The 25,048-nt window shown below is 44.4% G+C and overlaps 1 protein-coding gene across 1 annotated transcript in view; it reads right to left on the bottom strand.

Annotated features, from left to right (window-relative positions):
- tspan18b (tetraspanin 18b) overlaps nucleotides 1–23,452 on the bottom strand; it is a 29,089-nt gene extending 5,637 nt beyond the window's left edge. Inside the window, 2 exon segments of the mRNA XM_071514042.1 lie at nucleotides 6,203–6,286; nucleotides 23,199–23,452. Coding sequence (XP_071370143.1) covers nucleotides 6,203–6,205 — 3 coding nt within the window. The 5' untranslated portion in view covers nucleotides 6,206–6,286; nucleotides 23,199–23,452.
- Nucleotides 23,453–25,048: the final 1,596 nt, after the last annotated feature.

The following is a 25,048-nucleotide window of genomic DNA, read 5'->3' as shown; positions in this document are numbered from 1 at the left end:
AAAAAGTTAAAATGACTCCTTTTCACTTCTTCATTCTGTCTGAGCTTTACAGCACGTCCATCAGGCATAATCTCCTAATCTTCAGGCAGTGTTTCTGCTGCCTGACGTGCGGTGAAAGGACTCCTCTGGGTGATCTGAAGCTCGGGTCATGATCGACCCAGCTTTGATGCCTGTCCATCTGCAGGTGAGGTGAGGTGGGGTATGGAGAGGTTTTGCTGTCGCTCAAACGCAATTCAGCCTTGACCCCGTCACCTCTACCCACACACTTTCAGGTGAACTAAGCCATAACCCACATCTCTGTCTAGACTGTTTTGTCTTGTATCGTGTGCCTGCACTGTTGTTTTTCATTGTTTTTCATTCTACTCTTGTGTGGAATGTACCATAACCTCCACGAAAAAGTTCTTTGTTTCACTGTGTGCTTGTGTAAGATGGCATGACAGTAATAAAATTGAACAATACTAAAGATGTGAAGGCAGTCTTTGTCTGCTGTGGGAGTGAGTGAACATACAGTGAGAACATTTCCTCCCCTCTCCAGCTAGAGCGCTTATAATTATTTTTTTCCTTTCCTCCTCTCCACAGACCCAGGGAAATTGATTTAGAGCTGCGGTTAAACACCTCCTCTAAATCATAATGATATGCTTAGGTATTGATCGTTCCTCCTAGTGGTGCTCTGAGAGTAACCAGCGGCCTCGTTGCCAGAGATGGTTTTTAATTACCCCCTCCCCTTCCTAAGCCCCACTGAAAGGCCTAACGAGGGCACAGGAGGTCTTAATTGAGATTTGCATACATTATAGGCTGACAGAAAAAGTGTCAGAGAGGGGCCTCTCTCTCATCCGTCCTGCTCTCTCCATTCAATCCTGGGCCCCTATGATGAGAGCAAACCCATTTAGTGGAGCGAGGGATGAAGGGGCGGAACGAGGAGGGGGAGGAAGGAGTCGGCTGGAAAAACTCTCAGAGCTTAACTCACATCTCAAGCTCCAAACAAAATGTCTGATTTCTCTCCCAGCTTCACCCTTCTGCCCCTCTCTCCCCTCTCAGGGTCAAACCACTGTCAGATCTGGAGGCAATTTTCTTTTATGCATTAAAATGCATTGGATGTTTAAAAATGAAGTGGACTATAAGGACCTAGCCAGGCTCCGAGTAACAAGTCCATGGTGCGCACCGGCACAGTATAAATCAAACTGCCACAGAGACCCCGGAGAAAGTGCAGAGTAAACAAACTGGTCTTTCCCAAGACTCCCATGGGATTGCAGATCCTCATCGATCACAGCCCAGCCGTAGAGATCAGGCCGCTAAGTCTCTCTGAATATGCTGCAGGGTACATTATGTAGACAATAGAAAGAGGGTTCACACCCCAGGAGCTCCAGCCTTACACTAACATCCACCGCAATGGAGACAAATTACTACTAGATTAAGGACAGATCCTTCTCAGGTGCTTCTTTGCCATGCTAGCAATGCGTCAAGATAAGGAGTGGTTTGGCATAATGTGGCATAGTGTGTGTATACAGCAGCACAAAACCAGCCATTATAAACACAAAAGCCTCTGACACACGCAGCGGTAAGGACTACTGCATTAATATCATTGCAGATAACATGGGTAATAGTGGTAGCGGGTAATATATGACTAATATGTTCTCAGTCTGACAATCTTTGCCCTGAGGTATCAGCCAGTAAATGCCAGCACCATCTACGTCTGCAGCGTCTCCCATTACTGACATTGTGAAATGCCACACGGCATCCTGCTCAAAGCCGCCCTTACTGTAGGCGCCTAGGCGGTGACTGATCCACAGCCAGCTTGGGTTGTGGAGCCCAGCATGGTTGAGTTTGATAGTGGATTAATGAGAACTGATCCTAAATCAGTCTGTACAGTACAGACAGAAGCCAGAGCTTTATAATGAGGGTAAACCCATATGACCTACATTCTTCTCTGTATGAGGATGAGGAATTCGGAGACATTACTACAAGCGTTCCTTCATGCTTAACTCAGAAAAAGAGAGGTCCGCTTGGCTTGGCTCGAGCATCTACACAATCAACCATGATGGTCGTCTCAACTCACTGTAATTAAGAGATAAGGAAGAACATAGACCCACACCAAGAGTGCTCTCTCGCTATATAAAACACCCTTGGGTGGTTCTCCTTGAAGTTGACACTTTCAGCACGATTAATGAAGTGAGTCCATATCCCCCTGCTCCACTAGCCACCACCCAGGACAAATGGATCAGCAAGACAAGGACATTGTGTCTGCTCCCAGCCAAACTGTCACCACCCCCCACCCCCCACCCCCCAGATACTAGTCAGCCCACTTCATCTCAAGCATGAGCCTGCATACCAAATAATCATTAATACCTAGACACTGCTGAGATTATAAGGGTTGGAGCTTGACCCCTTTAAATGTCATTGACCCCCTAAATGATCACCTGTAATGGAACCCTGGGGAGGGTGCAAATTGTCCTCTGGCTCCCTCATGCAGTTGGAGCAGGTGCGTGTAGGCTGATCCTTCTACTATACACTACACTGTCCTCCCACTGGACTGCACTAATACCCTCTGACAATGACACTAAGGGACCACACACATGCAGCATCACCCTTTATCTCAATTAAAAACCCATTTTCATATTTCTCCATGACTTCCTAAATCAGTCTCGGCAAGTAAACACCCAAAAATACGAATAAAGACAGGCTCCTCTGGCAGTGAGCAGGGCTCCCCTGAGGTGCACCATGTCCCTTAATGAACCTCCAATTAGGAGGGAATGAGCCCTGGGCTGTGCTGTCACACTGAGGAGCTTTGAAGTGTACTGAATGCTAAGCAGCTATAGCACTGTATGCTCCTTTAGAGGGCATACAGCTTGCAGACAACAGGGAACAACCACAGAGAGAAAGTGTACAAAAGTACCTCAAAGGCAACCCAGCACACAGTTTGTGTGGGTGTAGCTCACACAGAGAACAGAGCTTAGCAACTCATTTGGTAGTTAGGGCAACTGGTTGGCTAGTAGCCAATGTCCTAGTGCTGGTTAGAAGCCCAGGTACAACTATTTTGCCCTCAGGCAAGGCAGCTTCATTAGTTCATACAGTAAATGTGTTTAGGCCTCGTGAACATTAGAAGCATTGCACATTACAGCTACTGGTAGTTCACCACGAACACCGGACAGTCTCTGATGAATTCGCTCTGCCTTGCAAAGCCATTTATCATCTCAGTTCATTGTTCCAATACGTGCCGTGAATCTAAAGCAGTTCTGAGTGGAGCCTTTGAGTGGCGCTCTTCTGACCCATTCAGTATAGAAATGAGATTCTGCGAATCCCTGAGGGCAGAAGTCCTCTGACCAGGCAGCTGACACACTCCTGAACAATAGGCTGATTAACTGGAGAAGGCTCCCAGTCAGAACAAACACACAGTCAGATAGAGACTGACCATGTGTTGTCAACAGTGCTGCAGGCCACATTCTTACCATCCCAACTGGGCATACATCCAGCTGTTCCTTCAGCACTAACAGTTGCTCATACTATGGTGAAATGAATTCTCCAACCCCTTAGATAAGAGAGATTGGAAGGGGAATGGCATTGAAACTCCCTGCAGCTTCTTGGCTGGATCAACTAGCGGACATGTGATCGCGATGAGGAGATTTTGGCTTGTATCCAGCACCAGTGTGTGATCCCCCAACTTCTCTTACATGAAAAGCTCCAAAGCAGAGATTCTCACTTAATTGTGTCGGCACCTCTATCTAGTCGAGTGAAGATACAAACTGGCTGCGCGGGGCTGGATCGATACCGGGCCCAGGCAGATGGTCAATGATGCATTGATCCCCCGGAGTTCCAGCTCTAAGTCCGCTGGATCCCTGGTTGTCTGGCAGTGAGGGCATGTAGCAGCAAACAATGAACACATAAACACTTCTCCACAGCGGCCTGTTAGGACTCAGCTAGGGCTTTTCCCACGGGAAGTTTCAGAGAATGACACACCACCACTGGGGCTTTCCACAAAAATTAGTTATAACTCGATTTAAGACTAAATGTTCAATAATTACTGTGATGACAATCGAAGAGATTATCTGTGCTTTGGTAGTGGCTATTTCACTATAATCGTCTTGATGATGCTTTCTTGACTAGGTCTCCCATGAAAAAGAGATTCTTAATCTTAGTAGGACTAACCTGGTTAAATAAAGGTGAAGTAACAAAACAAAACAAAAACAAAACACAATGCTCTTCATATGTCAGAGTCATAGGGAGTGGAATCAATATAAAACAATGATTGTTACATGTGTCTTTAGTCGTTACATTTGCTTCCTTAGTCCACAGTTCTTCTTATCAATAATCTCAACCAACACTACAGTCAAGAAGCAATTCAACAGTTTGAGATATTCTCTCTGCACATTGTTCTAAATACAAGCAGAGTTTACTCCAGGTTGTTGTCTTTGTCTAGACTCCCTCTAAACAGAGTTTACATCACAGATGGTCTCGGTTGGAGTAAACAATGAGAGAGACAGGTCCTGATTTAGGGAAAGACAAATCTTTCAGCCTCGGGGAACTAAATACAAAGGGACCCTCAGGAGCGTCAACACACACAGGAACACAAAATACACACTAACCCATACAGGTAAGTGCTCATACGTCACTATCCATCTAAATCTTGACAGAGAAGAGAAACCTGTACACTGCAATGAAACTGATTATTAACCTGAGCTGTTACTTTCTTAGGGTGCAAATGATTTTGTGAAATCCTTTGGGGTTTTAGTACATGTTGGAAACTTTCCAGGACTAAGTCTGAATCCACATGTGTTCTCCAAGAAGGACACTGGTATCCAAGGCAACCCGGATATGGGGTGAGAGTGGCCTTTGTCTGCAGAACAGTGTTTGGCATCTCCACTTAGCACTAGTTCCTGTTACAGAAAACAAAGGAGTGCAGAGCCGAGCGCTTTACGGCAGGGGGACAGCTTGGCTGGCCATTTGTCTAATGAGAGATCACTCACACCCAGTTACAAGGCCATGTGTTAGCTCCAACACAGCTAGATCCCCAATGTAGAACGCCTGAAACTTTAATCTCTTTGTAAGACTGGTTTTTAAGATGCACATCTGAAGCTCCATACACAGATAAAATTCAACCAAAGAAAAGAAAACAGCAAAAACAACAGTGTAACCTAATTTATGTTACAGGCTGGGGCTCCAGCGCAACGCAAAGATCAAAACAAAGCCTTGAGGATAATGTGAGTGTATGTTTGTGTTTTTGTGGGAGCCTCAGATGAAAGAGATATCCACATATATCCAAACTGCAAATAAAGAGTTCATGGAAATAAATCAAAACTGTGTTAATGCCTTTGCATGAGTCGTGTAAGGCACAAAATTCACGATTCTTTAATCTTGCCTAGATAAAAATCTGCTGCTACAACTGAAGCACCTTGTAGTGGGTTATATGACATAGGGGCGTAATACATAGCAAATGATTCTGGAGCACATGATTGACATTATTATTGTTTAAAGAATTTATCACTGAACTTGCGTCAATACTTATACTAGGACAAAATGGTTCAAGAATGCATGGATGCAACCTTATACGTCACATGCACATTTAACACCCACTTTTGTTTGTCTGCTTGCTTTTATGGTTACGTGCTGTGAGTGATTACGGATGATGTGTCTGGGTCTAAACTCCCCTTTAACCTCCCAATCTATACATGTCTGCGGCCCGGGCGTGCCTGGAATACTAATGTTATAAATGCCAATGCAAATCAGAGGCTAACAAAGCCCAGTGCTGGCCTGCTGTGATGGCGAGGGACAAAGCACTTGCTCTGTCTGTCAGTGCTCAGGACCCGCTTCACACACCAGCTCTCGCCAGCGCCGCGCCTCCTGTTGACTGTGTAACAATGGCTTTGCGTCTCTGCCGTCAGCGTCTTACTAAAACAAGTCTGTCAACAAGCACTTTCCGCTGTTCCTCTCCCAGATTTAACACGTGTCTGCTGGAGTTGACTCACTGCGTGCTGAAAGTGGGTTTGGTGGAAAACCGCTCACAGCATCGCCGCCACGATGCAGATGCTTAGGGAGAACTAATGGCAGAAATGTATTTCACACAGGAATACTGAAGTGTGGGTGGGTTTTTACAGATGAAAAAGTCTCTTTTAGACACTCAAGATACAATGTTGAAGCTACATTGTGTGTTTCACATTGTGTGGAGTAGAAAAATATAGATAAACTAGACATAATGTCAGTACCATACCATGTGTATCTGCTTGTGCCTCGTCTTTGCTCAGGTGAAGCTGATAACTTCTCTTGGTTTTCGGTCCTCTCCTGTTTTCATGGGCTGTTGGACAGAAACACAAGGAAAAGCAGAAGTCAGGTACGGAGCTAATGAGATTAATAAACAGTGAGGCACCAGCAAGGAGCCAGAAGAGAGGCAAATTTGTCTTGGTTTGTGTAATTCATTTGAGAAAAATAAGACCGGGGCTTGGAAAACATAGAAAATAAAATTCTAGGACACTTAAAATGACCGGGTTTGCATTTATTATTTATGAACCACTCGCTCCAAGCAGCGAGCTAATCTAAGACTGCAACTGTGTTTTATCCATGTGAATATTTCACTTCTTAGCTGCAGGGCAAAATTAACAGGGACAGAGTGAAAAAATGTACTGCATTTAATAGTAGCAGTCCAGGCCTGTGTGCTGGGCAGGTAAAATTTTAATGCCTGCCGTGAGGTATTAGGATCTATGTACCTTCCCTCTTGGTTAATTACCCTTTATTACAGGACCCGACACTCACCACTCTCTCCCGGTGCAGCTTCTGACGCAAACCTTGATTAGCATCTGAGCTGATGCATTATTCATTGAAAATAGCATACCTTGCTTATTACACATTGCTGGCTTTAACTGTCAATGTACATCTCCAACCAAGTGTGACTAATGAGCATAAATGCTTTTAACTTTTTCCCGTTCTAAACTGCTTTGCCACAAGTGTCTCCCAGCTGAAAATAACGATATAGCAATGAGAGCCAATTAAACCGCTGGTATCCCAGCCTCAACGTGCAAAAATAGTCAGCAGCATGGTTGTGACTGACAATACTTTGGAGCCTGTTTCAAAGTACTGGCACTGACAACTATAGCATCAAATGTGGCAAGCTGTCTACGGAGGCATGAACAGCATGCAGTTCTTGCCACATTAGATGGTGAAAAACAGGCAGTGTATTCTCATCCTGACAGGGGCTGGGGATGGAGAATATCCCAGGAGTATTCTGGCTGATGGAACCAGCTACATCATCTAGCGGACACACCATATTGCCAGCAGACATCAGATTCACCAGCACACAGAACCCAGCTGATAGTGGCAGCAACACACCATCCCCCATATAGAATCCAGGGCTCTGATTACATCTACCAAAGGCAATCAAAGCCTGAGTGGGGAAACGGACAAATCTGAGAAGCAGGGAGATGCACTGGAATGATACACTCCCTTATCACAAAGCCTTGTATTCAGACACTACAAAGCACATACTCAGGGAATCAATAGCAGTGGTACAGTGGCTACACATACATCTTGAGCCAAAGGATGCAGAACCTATGTGGAAGAATGACTTGAGACAAATTCGCAATATAGCTTAGCCAACATATCCTCAAGCAATTTAACATATAGTAATCCCTTCCCATTTTGTTTCATCCAGCACCATGAAAGAGTCTATTCCAGCAGCATCAGATACATACATTACTGTCATCATCATGGCTGTAATCTAGTATTCAGCCGAAGAGTGGACAGATTTTATCCTGAAGCCTGTTGCAAGGTAGTATCTCCCGAACCCTTGTTTAGAGAGCTATTAGCTGGTGGAGAGCAACAGTGGCGAGGGCCTGCATTATTTTTGGTTTCCATGGAAACATGTTCACGGGAAAGTGGAGCACCAATAGAATCACAGAGGCTCATTGAATCGGTTATGGGGGTGAGAGGAGAGATCAGCACAGACGACTGAGAAAGCACAACAATAGGAGAAACCCTCAAGGGAGACTAGAAAGGCCAGGCCACTGAGGGTCCGACAAAGAGAGGGAAGACTCAACACCAGACAATAGGTTCCATCTACATACGCTCAAAGGTTTTCCTTTTGAATAAATCCCTCTTACCAACAAGTCATTGACATTTAAGCTCAGCTGCACTGTGGGCAATTTAAGCTTCAAGGCCGCCTCTAATTGATTAGTGTCTGTTGATATTTCAAGCTCTGACAATATTATTGCATCACGAACATCTACAGCTATCTTGCACTTAAGACTGTAGCACATTATAAATGATGCTCTTCTACACACATTTTTTTTTTTTCAAATGCACAGCTCAATTCACAATAGAGCCTGAGCAGATTTAGTAGAGGAAGCCGTAACCATGAAGAAATAACCATAGAGGAAGTCTGTGTGCTATTGGCTGGGGACTCTTCATTTGTGTTTTCTCCTTGCCTCCATATGACACTCCATCCTGCCAGTCAGTCCTGGTAGCCTTGACTACAAGGTCAGAGGTCAGAGAACAGCAAGGACTTTGATCAGGGACACTTCCTCCGAGGGACAGGAAATGAACAGGGAAATGAGAGAGGAAGTGACAAATCTTCCCGCTGTTGGACATCTACACCTCACAGCTGGGCTTGACCTCAATTTTTCACCGATGTTGACACAAGAAAACCTCAGAGCTTTAGATGAAAACTCCAAATAGCTAATGACCTATGGGGCCTTTTACTTCGCCAGCTGCTTTGATTCCAAGCTTTATGAAGACACTAAAAAGAGGCATCTGCGGCTCTGGACATCACCTTCCCCTAGTGATCTCCAGCCAACTTGTGAAGGAGTCCATATACATCACGCTCTAATATTGTAGAAATGAGAAAGAGGGCAAGCACCAGGAGCCATATATCTCCTGGACGTCTGTTTTAATGAGGGCGATGCTGAGACACACTTATCGCCTTGGCCAATTCAGATTTATTGATCTAACAGTGTGAGTCAACCACCAGAGATAAAGATAAACTACTGAGATGTAGAAACAATCCCCACTCTGATCAGAGGGCATCACACAGCTAATCACTCACACTCCTCTCTCCGGCCGTAGCTAAGTCATTTTCTTTGCTCTTCCGACTAGGCGCTCTGGGGGCTACAGACTGGGTGAGAGTCTATTCAGTCATTTGAAGTACACAACTGCACCGGCTAAAAGACTCAGACTGAACTCATTAAGCAGTCCTCTGTTTTCTCAGTGTTAATCGTTTTGGGCTAAATGGAAACCTCATAAGAATGCAGGCCTTGGATATTCGTTTAGAGGGTGCCATTTTGATGCTGATGAAAGCTGACATGGCGCCCACCTCTCTTTTTAAGTCGGAGGGAAACATTACCCAGGCTTCCCTCTTTGTGACAGGTTCCTCTGGCAGCGGACCTGTATACTTCGCCTCTGCAAGGATGCCCTCATCAAAGAAAGGGTGAGGACTGTTTTGGCTCCACAGATCTCTCAAACATCTGTAACTTGCTTCTACAAGTACACAACACCAGCTTCACTCTTGTGTCACCACGATGATGAACAGCCCCTGAACCACTTGTTGTTGTTTTCTTTAACCTCTGCCTGTCTGTCTTCTTCGACCGCCCTCCTTCACCACCACACTTTCACCCTACTTCCCAGGCCCCCAAGGCCAGCCCCGTGTCTCTGAGGAGCCGGGGGCCCGGGGGGCATCACAACACCGCTTTGAAGTGCAGCGATTAAAGAGGAAAGACCTGTCGAATTGGGATGATGGGGTAAGGTTGGAAGAGGGGGAGGATCACTGCGAGGGACAGGAAAGGCTGTGAGTACTGAGAGCTTGGGGCCCGTGGGACACAATTAAGAGCAAGGCTTTTTAGTGAGGGTTACAAAAACACAGCAAGGATACCAGCAGTGCAGCCTTCCAAGCCAAGGTAAGAGTTCATTACTACATACACAGAGGGGGCTGGGGCTGTTAAACTCTCGCCCGTTTGTTCACTGGCTCCCCCACCCACAGCCCCGCGAACCGATGGTGAACAGCCGCATGATAACCATTTCCATCACAGCTAAATCCTAAAGCCCAGTAAAGCCTGAGAATCACGCAGCTCACAGCTCACAGAGCCTCAAACTCAGAGAGGAATTGTCTTAGAGATGAAGATCCAGGCTGTCTGCAGCAGGAGGAAGTTTGTGTAGAGCCTTCCCTCAGGATTATTTGTTTTTCTCAGTTGAAATACCAATAGTGTGCACAGAAAACAACACATTAGATTTGTAGTAAAGACAAAGTCAAGTCAGTAGAGGGAAACTAAATACTACAATGTTTGAATTGCTATGAAAACCCTGTTTATGGAAAAGTTAATTGCAATGACTAATTGTTACTCAACTTGCAGATGTAGACCTGGCCCCAACCGTACCTACCAAACCCAAAACAAGACAGCACAGAGTACCAAGGACTGACAATTAGAAAACTTGTTGCTCAGTATCTTATGCAGTCTGTCTGACCTCACTATACATTGCTACACCTGCAACACCCAAGTCCATAGAGATTGCAGGGATATTTACCACTAAAACATATGTGTCCTACATTATATTTTCCACCAAGTAGGTGAATGGAGGAATCTGTGGCCACTGCTATCCAAACCAACTACTTAAGCATGTGTTAAAAACACATCTGGTATTCATTCCAAGCTCTCATTTAAATCCTGCTAAAATACCAAAGACCAGTGGGTTTTGTATGTTGCTCTGCTGAATCAGATTCTGTAGCACTGGTCATCATAGCACTGGTCTTCGCAAAGCCCTTAGCAGGGGCAACCATCTCTTACCTGTTCTGTGAATATCAAGCAAATCTGTCCTGGATGCCCTCACCTTGACCCTCCTGTCAGATTAAGACTCATGAAGCATTGTTTAGTGTGCTGACAAACAATGCGGTAAACATCTCAAAGCAGAAGACACAGAAGAAGTGGAAACAGATCCCTTGCTCAATGGGACCATATGCAACTTATTTTCATAATTGAAACCAGGGGAGGGCATTTGAGTTTGGACTCTTCCACAAGCAAGCCTCCTTTTCAGAAAAAGCCATTTTGCTCGTATGCATGACAAGCTATGCCAAAGCAATGATGTTTTACTGCTGTCCATCTGAATGTTACTCCATGGCCACCCTACAATTGACTATAGATTACTTGACAATAAAAATGACAAACAACAATCTTGACACAATTAGGATTAGTATAAGATACATCCTGACTAAGAAAATGAGAATATAACCAAAAATGGGCTGTGGGACACTTGGATAGCTGCCTGATAGTTTCTACATTATAGTCCAGCCCATAATGTGAGGCCCAGTGTGCCTGGTTCTCATCGTTCATGGTTTTCACTGCATACCTTACTGTGCGCACCCTGCAAAGCTTACTCTGTTCACACACCATCACAAAATTCAGATGAATGTAACAGGCAGGCAGAGCGCTGTTTAGATGTAAAGGGAAGAACAACAATGTGAGCAAGTCTTTAGACCATGAATCCCTGTTGTCTATTTGAAACACTCTGCAGCCTGCTGCACCAGCTGAATGTGTGTTTGATCATAAGTTAGGATGTAAAGTCTTCACAAAATGGTAAATTGAAAACAGACACTAAAGCTGCGTCTTTGTTTAGTTGCACCATGGAGACTTAAGATACAGCTTAATCAGTAGAGTGTAAAAGACCACTAACCAAAACATTGTCACAAATAATATTGTTTTCATCTTCGGTGGCCATTAACATGCATGCCAAAATCAATTTCTCATGCCCCAGTTAACAGCAGCCTTAACAGCAGCCCAGGTTAATATTAGCTAATTTACACAACAAGAGACAAAGAGGATAAACCTAACTAATTTAACATCACCAAATGTCAACCAATACGTACAGTATGGTTTTACAGATTATGTTGGGGGCTTTTTTGCCTTAGGATGACATGCCACAAAGGTCCCAAGCTGGAGTCCAACCCAGTACCTGTATGTGTGGTACCTGAGCCACCAGGACACCCAACAAGAAGGTGATATCTATCTAAGTATAAGAATTAATTTGTGATAATTTGTTTGTCTCCCATAACTACAACCATAGCTATAAATCTATGTAGCCTTCAACAGGCTAAAAGGTAAGTAGACCTAATGCAATTCCCCCTATCACTAATAGGGTGGAAAAACATTGTACTCTGGTTCTTCATCTGTTTGGTGATCTGATTTCATGTTGCATGTTTCCCCATCTATCAAATTTTATTTTACAGAAGCCTTTACATCTACTAGAGGGTAGATTTAAATCTTAAGTTGTAACTTGTGTCTACGTTGGAACTATTTCAGTTGGTCCTGAACTGTTAAATTTAGATTTAGTGAGAATCTATGTTCAAACTAGCCTATGTCTGAACTTGGTAACTGGTGCAACAGACTGCTGGAGTCTGTTTGGTTCAGCAATGTTTCACAAAACGGGGCTTCATTACAAGAATGAAACAACACAGAAATATCCTACATGCTGCTATGGTAAAAAAACAAAACAAAAAAAACAACAACATGATATTAGATCAAGAAAAAAGTTGCATAGAAAGTGTGGCATCAGTATGCAGCAGTACTGTATGGCATGGTTCTTCCATACAGAGAGATGGCAATCCTTGTCTCTGTGGATTTTGCAGGGGGCTGTACAGGAGCAGCAGGGCAGGTTTCCCACTGGGTTATGAGAGCCAGAAGCCTTGCATCTGGATCATTTCCTCAGCCCAGAGGGGCTCCACACTGGGACCTCCTCGTAAAGCAGCACATGTGCCAAAAAACCCTCCCCAAATCCCCCAGAACGCTTCATCTACGTCAGCCTGTATGCGGTGGCTGTGGTGATATAAGGTAACCAGTTGTGACATACTCACAATATCTGAGAGAGATCATTGAAAATGACCCATGCTTTTTGTCTCTCACACTGTCAAATTTGCTTGCGCTAGTGGCCAAATAGCTTGAAAATGTGTTCCTGAGGGGCAAAAAAATGTTTTTATCACCCATGTTCTGCAGCAGAACAGGGTGAGATTGATGGCACGAGGATTACCGGAGCAGTGGAAGATGAAACCGGGATAAAGTGGGACACTGAACCGTGTGAGTAAGAGTTCTACCCACTCCAAAACTCTTAAATTGCACTCCCTTCCATATCGGTTCACTCTAAGCTCAATACTCCCTGGACAAGGAGTTGAAAGATATCCTTGAGGAGATATCCTACCTCTAAGTGAGTCCCAGGAGGAAGCCAGGAGGGACTGAAATGTGGAAAAAGGGGTTGGACATTTTCCACAGGACAATCTCGTGAAAATGCAGGAGTGCTTTAAGGAGCATTCCTTCGATAGGCTGAGGAAGCCACAAGCGGGGAGACGTCAGGAGAAATCACGCTTGGCTCAACACAAAGAGCACTCAGAGAAATGAGATTTAATCTGCTGAGCTGAGAGTGAACGAGCCAGATGTAAACAGTCAGTACCAGCTGTGAGAAAGTTAACTTCTCCAAACCTACTGCTAGGAAAAACAATGCATAAAACATCAAACATTATGAAGTAAGAAGGGAGCGCTGCAAACAGAGATATTTAAAGGCAAAAATAAAACTTTCACAAGCCAGGGACACCGGAGCAGTCTGGCGAACCCACACCAGAGGGGCTGTATGGGAACCAGGGGGTTAAGGTTAACTGGCCACTCTGAAACACTTTCTCTCTGAGAATGCTCTGCCTCCAGACCCAAGCTGTGGGAAAGGGAGTTTACACAATTACATCACATTGATTTATGGGAGAGAGAGGAAAGATGGGGAGAGGATGGAAACTGAGCCGTCTGGAGGCGGTCCAAGATTAAGTCCCTGAAGAAACACAAGTCAATAGGTTTCCACCACAAAACATGATGGATATGAAGCAATTGTATAGGGATGAATGTGGTCAGAGGAACACGGGCAACACGATCAGGTCAAACCTGCCTAAAATGGTTGGTTTGAGCTAAATTTGAAAAAATGAAACTCACAAAACATAATTGTAATGCAGAGGCTTTGCAGTGAACCTGCTCATGGAGCGCATGTTGATATCAAGTTCAGAATAATAATGCCTCTGTTGAGCTTACTTTCAATTTCCTCGACTCTAGGGAACTGATGACAACTGTCTTGCTAGAGCAGATGCTGCTGATGCTGTCTTGAGTATTAATTGGGGATAGTGATGAAATTGAGAGTAATGCGCCCAAGCGTGCGCTGCAGCTTAAGCAGGGTAGCAATCTCCATCAGCCCACCGCAGCGTAACAGTTATAAATTAACAGCCTATTTAGTGCTCTCCAGTACAGCCACTGTCTGTAACAGGACCACACATGCCTGGAGTGACCACAGCTGGGATATTTCGGTGAAACACATTTCTGGTGTTCAGCTAATTTATTTATTGAGTATGCATGTGACTTGAGATTTAAAAAGGCAAAACGCAAAGAGCAGAACTATCCTTTGTCTGGTCCTGTGAGATGAAGCGGGGTGGCTGTGTGACTGAGGTGCTAATCACCTGTAGCGGTAAGTAAAGCATTGTGTCGAGCCGCTCTGAGCAATAAGCAGACTGCCAGATGACAGCTCTTTATTGCAAGTCTATACAAAAAGCGAATATCCAGTCAGAGGCATTGTCACATAGAGGGAAGGCTTTACCAAAAACCCAGACACAATCACAAAAGTATTATCGGCCAGAAAATGAAAAAAAAAAAAAGCATTTTATCTCTCATTAATTTCACTGCATGAGACTTGAGTGTTGATGCCAGCCGCCAAATGGTGAAGATATGAACAAAGCAGGGGGAGATTACAGAAAGCAGGGGATATATAATGAGCTGGGGAGGTACAGTAGAAGACGCTAAATGGTTTTCTTTTTCAACTTTTCAAAATCTCCTGCTCCAATCTCCAATGTCTCGGGTTGCTTAAAAGCATGACAGAACTTTGGGTCAGGCCAAAGGCAACAGAATAAATATCTAGACATGAAGAGGAGCCCGGCCGTTTGATGGGGGCGTTTTGAAAGCCTGGAGTATTGACTGGATTATCAAGGGTGTGTGGGGGGGGGGTTGCTCTAGATGTGGCAATTGGATGGAAAGCTCACCCAGAGATGTTTTGAAAAGGTTAGACATCTGCTCCTTGTTAAAGTAAAAAAAGCAGATTGTCCAATTCCGAACTGCCTGCAGTGATAAGGAGAATGTGGTTGTGGTAATTGCTCACAACATTGGCTTTCTCCTCATCGTTGTTTCTCTTGTTTTCAAGTGGTGACATCATGAGGTTATAGACAAAGACTGCAACATTTTTATTAAAGTTTTAAAAGTAACCGGTTAATTTAATAGCTATTTTAACTATGTTTTATAATGTTTTGTTATCTGTTCAACCAAAGCACCAGTTTGGACATTTTTGGCATCCAGGTTTTGAGTGTGTGGCTGGCAGACAGATGGGTGAATGTTACTATATGGCTTGACAGATAAAGTCAAAAGAATCTGTGCACATCCAACGGCTTCAGAGACACCTACAAAATTACTTTGGCTTCATCATCGGTGCTCAGGCATATCACACGGGATCTGTCTCCTGCCAAGCCTTATCGGGAAAGATGATCTGAGCCCGTTTCTCCAGGGTGCAAACTCTTGGAGAAATGCCTGAACTGTCTGGTTTTCCCTTATACACTTCACTCTTTGAGCATTCACGTCACACACAGGTGGTCAAGATTAGGTTGGACGACTTTGCTCTTGGCCTGTAGTCCTGAAATGGGACAGGTGACAAATCAATGGGAGCCCATCCAAGATCGCCTGACATTCCATTTAAAAAAAAATCCCTCTGAGCTTCAGTACTCAGTATTTTTTCACTGCTTAAATCAATGAACATTGCAGCCAATTTAATTTCTCATACTCGAGACACCTGCACTGCCTCTGTTATCTCTGGCGAGCACATGTGATGGCGATCCCTGGATGCTGCTGTTGGAAACATCAGGACTGAAATGCATTTCCATGACAATATCAAACACCTTTTATATACTTCAAATGGTTAAACAGTGGCTAGCTTTCTTATGCAGCAGATTCTCTTTCTCTTCCATGCTTCAAAGAGAGGAAGATACGGTGAGGTAAGGATTAGGGGTGAAGGGGATTATGTTTCACAGTGTTTCCTTAATAACTATTAGCAAAGAAATAGTACATTGAAGATAGTGCCGCCTCTACTTAAAAGGATATTTCTATCTCTGCTCTCTTCTTAGACAAACTAGCTTCTCAAGAACCTAGCTCCTTGATCCAATGAGCTGATTCAAAGAAGAACATTTCCTGAACATCTCCAGAGTAATGGCAACGCGGTTTTCTTGTGGCCGTAATACATAGGCTGGAATTGACCGTCTGTTTGCCCAAAGGACAGAGGCCGTGTTTTAGTGCAGTGACCCATGAATGCTGTCTAGAGTAGCACGCTTTTAAAGTGGCGGTGGGCTAAAAATTTCATAAAGCGGCATCAAAAAATCATGAGGCTCTGAGGCTCTCGGTCTTTGCTCTCTAATTGTTTCTCCCTGTGAGGAGTAAAAATAACTGTCTACAACATGTACATTTGATCTGCTGCTAAACAGCAAGTCTATTAGTCAGTCAGACATGCCGAGGCTGTTCACATGAGTAAATCCATCAATGTCTAAAGTAAATAGTCGAGTTGGCCTCCAATGAGTTAAGAACCATCACTGCAATCTTCACACAAATTGGTCTGGTTCACGGAGAGATGCTAGGTTGCTTCAATGACTCCAATTGGCTTAACGGCTCGTCTGTAAGTAATGGTTGAGCACCGTTTGGCTTTGAGCTTCAGCTTTCAACCATGTGTGGTCTAATGGTGTGATTGTGGGCTATAAACACTGAATGACCCTGAAGGAACACTAGCAGTGTTGAGCAGGTATCCTGCAAAAAAAAAAAACACCACACCACTAACACCACAAGAATATGTGTGCCTTGACCTCAGGTGAGATAACATTATCACACTACTAAAAACCTCCATAACCCCAAGCAATGCAAACCACTCGGGTGGCTCGACCAGCAAGCAGACATAGCAACATGGCCTTCACCTGCACAGCTAGTGGTTTATAAGTGTTACAGATTTGCAGTCCTGTTCTTTAACATGGTGAAGTGAAACAGTCGTATATCTTGGAGGCTTGTGATCCTAGCAGGAGAGAGATCATTAGCTGGCCCTTCCCCCAAGGTACCTTAGGTAGAAGTTGGAACCATTGGGGGATTTTTTAATCAAACACTGATCTGTCCCCCTGGCAGGTCTCTGATACTGTGGAGGCCGACAAGGAGCCCATATGTCTAATAGACCTGTGGTGAGACTCACCCTGTGGGAGGGACTGTAACATTGCTGTTATCCCACAGGATTTGCAGGGAATAGTGCTGTGGACAAGGTGTGTGGGCTTCAAAAGGAGCAAAGCAGCCAGCCTTGTGGAAAAAAAAAAAAGCCTGGGCTTTTTAAAGACGCTTACCTTCTTATCGGCATGTTATTTGAATACAAATGCATATTATCAGATTGAGGAAGTGAGAGTGAGAATCACATTAGCCCACTTACGTCTTCTGAAGTTTAGCACATTCACCTCCAAATCAAAGGAAAGTAATCTCTGCTTACCTAAGCTTTTTCTATGCCCGGCTCACTGTACACATGCACAGCATTTAACCTAGATTCAGAGAGATACGTGGGAACACATACAGTAAATATATAACAACCCCAATTCCAGTTGAGTTCTGCCAACAGTACCCAGAGTGCAGAGGTGTGTGTGTGTGTCTGTGTGTGTGTGTGCGAGTGTGCTCATGCAGATTTGTGTTTGTGTATTTGGGGTTTGTATGGTTATCATTGACTGGAACGGCAGAGTGTTATTAGGAGACTTGGAGGCAGACCCAAATCACGCTCAAAATAAATCTCTTAGAGGTACTCTATAATTCAGCCAGGACTGGAAAAGCCGAGACAGCAAACAAGACTACGTCATACACACCAACCAACAGTTCTATCCGTGTCCATAAATCTGATTTAACTGCTCCTTCTCAGCTTAATATCTTGACTTCTAATCATAATCCCCCAAAGAAGAGATCCTTAGTTAATGAGCTAACTGTCAGCTCAAACACCAGATATGTGTTTAACTTGTTTAAAATGATAGTAGGCTAATTAGTTGGGTCATCCTTAATGACCAACCGTCCATCCCTACAACAATTTGTGCACTTAAAATTACCAAATCAATTTGTGGTGTGAGCGAGCGTGGGTATTTGTATTTGCAAGTAACAATTATCATATCACATTATACTGTGTAGCCCTTGTCAGTGATTAAAAATAAACAAGATATTTACAGGGGCTAGGATCCCCTTCAGGCAAAGGAAATAAAAATGCAGAGTTGAAGACGTAATAACACAGGGTACTGTCATGCATTAAATAGCCCCATATGACTAATGAGGGTATTTTTGAAGGTTATTTTCTCTAGCTCTAAAACCTTGGATAGAAAGAGCAGGAGCACTCAAGAAGGAGAACCTGGGAAGACAGAAAGAGCGAAGAGAGGGGAGGAGTAGAGGAGGGAGAGAGTTGGGACACAGTTGCGGCTGGGGCAGCAGAGAAAGAGAAAGACCAGAAGCTGGGAGAGAGTCCCATTTCATCAGAAAAATGCCTGAGTCAGGAGACGAGAGAACCATTAGGCCCAGTGAGTCACAGGGAGAGGCTGTAAAAACAGATCTGGGTCGAGCTCAGCTCACAGTACCGGCCCTGAAAACAGCAAAAGCAGAGCAGCGGTCTGTCTGACCCACAATGCACTGTAAAGGTCCAGTACTGTATGCCCTCATCACTAAGACTGAGACAGGATTGTCTCTTTATAGTCAGCATTTTTTACAGTGGCTACCCTTAAATCACTGACAATGGTGTTATTATTTACACACTACACTATACATTATCTCCACTCATTATTAATTCAGTGATCCACAATCAGTAGTACACAATCTTCCATCTATGTTGATAAATGAGTCCTTTGTAGATACAGTTTTTATACAGATCCATAACAGGAACCAAGTCATTTAAGCAAGAAGTAAGGCAAGGAAGACAAAAGCTGCTTATCTAGACATTTTTCAGATTGGCACAAAAGATCATCTAGTGAAAGGCTCCAGTGTTAAGCGGAGCGTGTGGAAAACAATCCGATATCACACATCCTTAAAATGAGCCCTTCCTCCCTGGTGATGCTTGATTAGCACTCAGCTTCCTCCCGCCCAGTGTGCCAACACTGAACCCAATGTGAGTCAGCCCGTTGCTGCCATTGTGTGAAGCTACCAAAGAACTGGTTGTGTATCTGGCAAACAAATGCCTCCATTTTATCCAGATAAAGCATAATGCTGTGTGGCACTGAGCCATCTCCCTTGTCCCTTGTTCTCCAGGCAGCAATGTGGTTAATCTTCAGCATCGCTCTGTGCGCAGGATCAGAGTTCTGCCTCCGTCTCCCCAAAGCCAGGTAGGTAATCTCCCCACACCTCAGCCTGTGTCACATGCCTATCAGGTCCGACTCTCTGGCCAGCCTAAGCCCTTCTCCGAGCTTTGACTGAGTCTGGGGGATGAATAGAGCACAAGGTGATGAAGCCTCCCGGTGATAGCACAGGGATTTACTGAGTGTGCTTACTGTCTGTAATGACCTGCGGGTCCTCACCACCAGCCTTTAATGGACACCTGAGTGACACGGCTTATTAGCTCTGAAAAACATTGTGTGGGGGAAAAGATGGCTGAGGGGATTTCGGGAGAGAAGTGTTTTGAACATCCTGAGACGGGGCTGAATGTATCCTCATCTAAGCACCTGGCAGCCCGTGAGCCTGTCGGGGAGGCTGCTATCTGCCAAGCCCAGCTTGTCAAATACATACCTTTTACGTCATTACCTGCTCAGCATGGCCATTATTGAGGGAAATTGGGTGAATGCAAGATAAGCACAAAGAATCCTTGGGCTGAACACAAACAAGCGGCCTGCTTCCTCCTGATAAAAAGGAAGTGTCAGCAGAGAGGCCCTTGGACTTCCCGCTCTCAATGAACTCTGGGGCCGCCAGCTGCCCCAGTCTTAGGTCACTCGTTACTTCCTGGCCCAGATGCAGACACGCAAGGGCTGAAGGAATGTATGTCTGTGTGAACATTATTATGCTGCGTTTTCTCTAGTGCTCATGCCAGAGCACCAACAAAAAGCAGACAGGGAAATTTAAGGCAACAACCAAACCAGGCTGTTATTTTATTGAGTAGCAATGCAACGATTTTTGATATGACATGACCTTCAGCTGAAAAAAACAGCCTTCAGCGGACTACATCAGACCAATGTGTCTTACACCTTCAGCATTAACAAAACAACACAGTGCAGACGTGTATAAAAACAGACACCTATATGGCTTTTAAAAAGCTGATGAAAAATACACCTTTCCAAGAGTAAATTATTTCTGCCAGCTGAAAAGCAAATTTCATTTTCTCATGTCTCTTGACAACAAAGATACTGAACCCATTACTGGCTGAGGCTTCTACATCACACACATTAAATGAAGGGTCCTCTAGCAATCGAAAAAAGCAATTTTCTCATTGAGCCAATAGATACTCCATTTAGTTCCGGGCTCTCTACGGACCGCTGGTGCCGTAGCGGGGCTGATACAGGGAAACCGAGTGTAGAGTGATGACCCGGCCTCGTTTTCCTCTGCCATGCCGCTCTAAACCCATCGATATGGATACAGACGTGCCCCGCAGGCTGGATGAGGGGGGGGAACGGCAGAGAGGAAGGAGAGGAAGGAGAGGAATAGAGGGAAGCAGAAAAAAAAGGATGGGGAAGAGAGGAAGAAAGAATAATAGATGAGATGATACAGAGGGAGAGGGACAGAGAAGGTGGAAGGAGGTTGAGGGAAGGCGATGGTGCAGAATGAATCGCCCGGTCCTTTCAGGGCTGTGAAACTAGGGCCAATGATCAAATGACTGGCGAAATAGGCAGCAGCCTCATTTGCAGGCACATCACCAGTTATTAAGGGGAGAGAGAGAGGGGGAGAGAGAGGGAGAGAGAGAGAGAGAGAGAGAGAGAGAGAGAGAGAGAGAGAGAGACAGACAGACAGACAGACAGAGACTGGAGCCACCCCACCATGTGGAACCACAGATTGATTAATTTCAGCCCTTTAATGAGTGGTATTCTGCCAGTTCGGGCAGCATCCAGTCAGCCACCCCCTCCCTCTCAGCAGGAACTGCCATATACTGCAATTCACACTATTATATCTCAGCCAAAGTCTAGATAGCAGAGGAACAATGAGCTCACCACACACACACACTCGCAGTTCCTTTCCTGCTCATTTGTTTTTCCTGTCCATTTTAACATCGTGGCACTGTGAACGGTTGATCAGGAGCAACACATTATCAAAGGCACTGTTAAAATGTGTGCACTGACAACCAATGGTCTCACACCAGGTGTTCCATGTCTGTAGGCGGAATAAATACCAGCTTGCTTGGCGGAGATTTGAATTCACTCAAACATACTCTCTCCTAATTGCCGTCTTCCGAGGTCCACCGAGGAAACCAAATACATTGTTGCTGCTAACCTTTATTCCCTGTGTAATTACGCCGTAGGTTTACAAACCCTGTTGTTTTCGTTTCTGCTTATCCTGCAGACATAACTTATGTATCTCAGCAACAAAACTATTTCCTAACACTCATGTGAACCAAGTTAAGAAAAGAAAGGCTTCAGGCGGAATTTAGTCATCCTTGTTGGCAGCTGCTCCAAAAGCATCAATACTACTGTTTTTTTGACAAGGCAAAAGCTCGCCCGCAACATGGTGAACAAATACGCCTCTGTTTCCAGTTTGTGTGCCTCTTTCTCCACAAATTGTTCACTCCCAATAACTTGATTTCGGGGGGAAAAAAACAGGGAGAAAGAGAGGAGAGACAGAGAACAAACCTACATCCGTGCATGATGCAACAGTATTGCTCAGCCCATTAATCATGGTAGGAGTTGATGGTGTGTGTCCAAGGTGGTCGGCCATGATATGAGTCTTTTCTCCTCGTTCTCCTCACCCACTGTCTGCCACACTGCCAGCCTCAGGGAGACTGAGAGCCTGAGTGAATGCTTGTGACTTTAACTTGAGGCAAGGCAAGCCAGCACAGCCCACTCACCTGGCCAGCGGTTTGTGTTAATGGATCCCTTGGAGCCAAACTCCTCTGGCATACGAACCAACCTGATTATAACCTGATTTCCAGCGGTTTCTAAGCTCTAGACAGCAGGTGTACTGTCTATGTGAGCAGCTTCAGACAAAAAAACCCCACACTATTCTTCTGCAACTTTTTCAGCGTACCAGAAAGCAGCTGGTATGCAAAACCTTAACCAACATAACCAGCAGACTTTGGAGTGAAATGATGAAGAATTCCCCCTGAATTTCCAACCGGAGTCTCGTCACACCACAGGGACAACTGGAAAGTCACAGCCACCATAGATACTTAGTCTACGTTAATAAAAGGCCTTCATTGTGTCTTCAAAATCATTCAGTCAGGGAGAGTTCAGCCCCTTTTCAGAGCCATGACTACTGAATGTGTCATGCTCTCTAGCTCCAGCAGAAATCAAACGGAGAGAGGAGTTTTGTATGATCCATCCCTCCTGATTAATGCAAACTGACAGCGAACTTCTGCCCTACAGCAAAGGTGCCGCCGACGGAGACATCCATCTGCTGACCCCCATACATCTCTGGAGACAGACTCGGTTAGGACCGGACCCCCGTGGGAAGGATGCCAGCTTGGAGACTGACACACATCGCTCATGGACTCTCCCCGCTGTCTGCTTTCTCATAATATACGAGCGCCTATTTAATGACACTTCAGGGGTATGACTGTGAGACATTTGATGATGAGTGGACATTTAGTGCTCCATTAGTCTACGTCATTCTTCACTAGAAAATGCCGAGCAAACTTGGCGATAACATGAATATACACGCATGATAAACAGTTTACACGAACAGGATGCTTTCGCCTTTTTCCTTTATTTAGCCTACTCTCTCTCTCTCTCAAAATGTTTGTTGAAACCCTTAGAAAACATCTGGGCTTGCAGCCTGTCTGATCAGAGCGTTTGATTTAACTTGCAGCAACAAAGTATGCCGAAAACAACATTACGCACAGCATTGCCTATCAGACACATGGGTCCGTTCAACAAGGTAATCAAAGTAAAATCGTGGAATAATGAAACTGCGACAGTTTAGCTTTATCTCAGACATTTTAACACTGAACATTTAAGTTGCAAACACTTTCTTGTGGAGCAGCGACGGCTTCATTCTTACCTCAAAGCGCAGCTCAGTGCCGAAACCTTTCGCTGTGATAAGCTGTTTCCCTACGAAGATGTCAGTAAATATCTGTGTAGCCTACGACAAATGGAAATAAGTATACAGATTTTTAAAAAAAAATGCCGATCGATTGGGATGTCCACGGGGGAAAAAATAAGCCCAGCAGAGTCCGACTAATAAATCCCACCGCTCCGAGATCTACGACCCCAATTTGGTCATGCAGTATTGAGGGAGATTGGTATGCAAACAGTTTTCTTACTAACTCACTGAGCGCTGGAAAGCTTTGCGCTCCATCCAGCCTGCTCAGCTCCGGAGGGCGGAGACTCTGCCGAGGTCCACGCCTCTTTTCTACCTTCCTTGCTGGATAGTCACTTTTTTATTGTTATTATTAAATCACAAATCATAACAATGTCAGGTAATCATAGCCTACATCTTCCAAATGCAGGCTGCAATATAAAGATACTATCAGATTACAACAATATGATGGCAATAAATCTAGGCTATATCAAGTATTTGATAAAGGTCTAATCATGTGGAAATCCCAGTGTTTGGGTGGTAACGCGTTACTTAATGACACAGTAGGCTATAACATTAGCCTACTTTTAACGAGTAACGAGTAGCGAAACACATTTCTATTTCAGTTTCAGAAAGGGAGTCACTTTTGTTATCTCTCCGTGTAGATATTACACTGAAGGTGAATTATCAAAAAATAATTTTCCTCATTAGTTGTCACCATAGAAACGGCTGAAAAGTTACATTAGCCTACATTACATTACTAATTTAGCAGGCGCTTTTGTACAACGCGACTTACAATAAGTGCATTTTGTAAACACTCGTGAAACCAACTGTATGTATCACAGTCTTCATCAGCTAGAATTTGACTTTTGTTTCATTTTTTTTTTTTTTCTTATGAGTAGCAGCGGAAGAAGATCGTTACATGGTTTCATGTGGGGTCCAGGTGTAAGCTTAGCTTTTCTCTGTGGAAGTATTCAAACTACTATGAAGACAAAAACATTGGACATCTGTGATAATTATTTAGCCCGGTTCTACACACAGAAGCGTCACTGCGTTATCCCGATTTTTGAAGGTAAGACAAGATGCAATCGCCAGTTTGGAGGATGTAACGGAAAGGTAATGCAACAAGTAGTGTTGGGTAGTGTAGGGATTTGACGAGTATAGTCATAACATTGTAACGAGCAATTAGTAGGCTAATGCATTGTTTTGTTTTTGTTTTTTTTTGTTTTTTTAGGAACGAGCCCAGCGCTGTTTTTGATGCCAACAACAGATGAACGACCCTCAGCATATCAAGATAACAGTTAGGCTATTTATTGTTTGAACTGTTTGGCCCTTGTTAATTATTCATACGGGGACTCCCCCACCAGCCAGAAAACAAGGGGAGTGCTTTTGTTCCTTGTCGGGGGGGTGAAGGGTGACTCAAGTGTTTTCTTTCCCCTCGCGCTCCTCGTGTCACAAAATCTACTACAGATGGAGAGCAAGATAAGCGCTCCAGAGACTGATCTTTCTGCCTTCTCCTCTAAGGTCGTGACACTGACATTCCCAGTGGCATACGTGATACTTCCAACCCCGGTCCTCTTGTGTGTTTCTCCTGATCCTTTTCTTATTGGCTCTTGGGCCATTCAGCAGTTTAAAGTGCATTTCTGAAGGCAAGTATAAACGACAACCAACGGCTTAAAGTGCAGCTTACAATAAGACACAGATCATCTCAAGGCTTATGGAAAGGTTGGATTCAAAGGGTTTTCAGGAGCTCAGTTCGGAGGTATAGGGCTACGCCTGTGTAAGGAAAGTATCACAAGAATGGCTTGGATGTTTGAAACAACAGCTGTGAG

Source organism: Centroberyx affinis, unplaced genomic scaffold (genome assembly GCF_046629955.1).
Source record: "Centroberyx affinis isolate AG114_WGS23_722 - 3 ecotype Tasmania unplaced genomic scaffold, CSIRO-AGI_Caff_v1 ptg000283l_1, whole genome shotgun sequence".
NCBI lineage: Eukaryota > Metazoa > Chordata > Actinopteri > Beryciformes > Berycidae > Centroberyx > Centroberyx affinis.
Note: the sequence above shows the minus strand (reverse complement) of the source record. Positions and strands in the feature narration are given on the sequence as shown.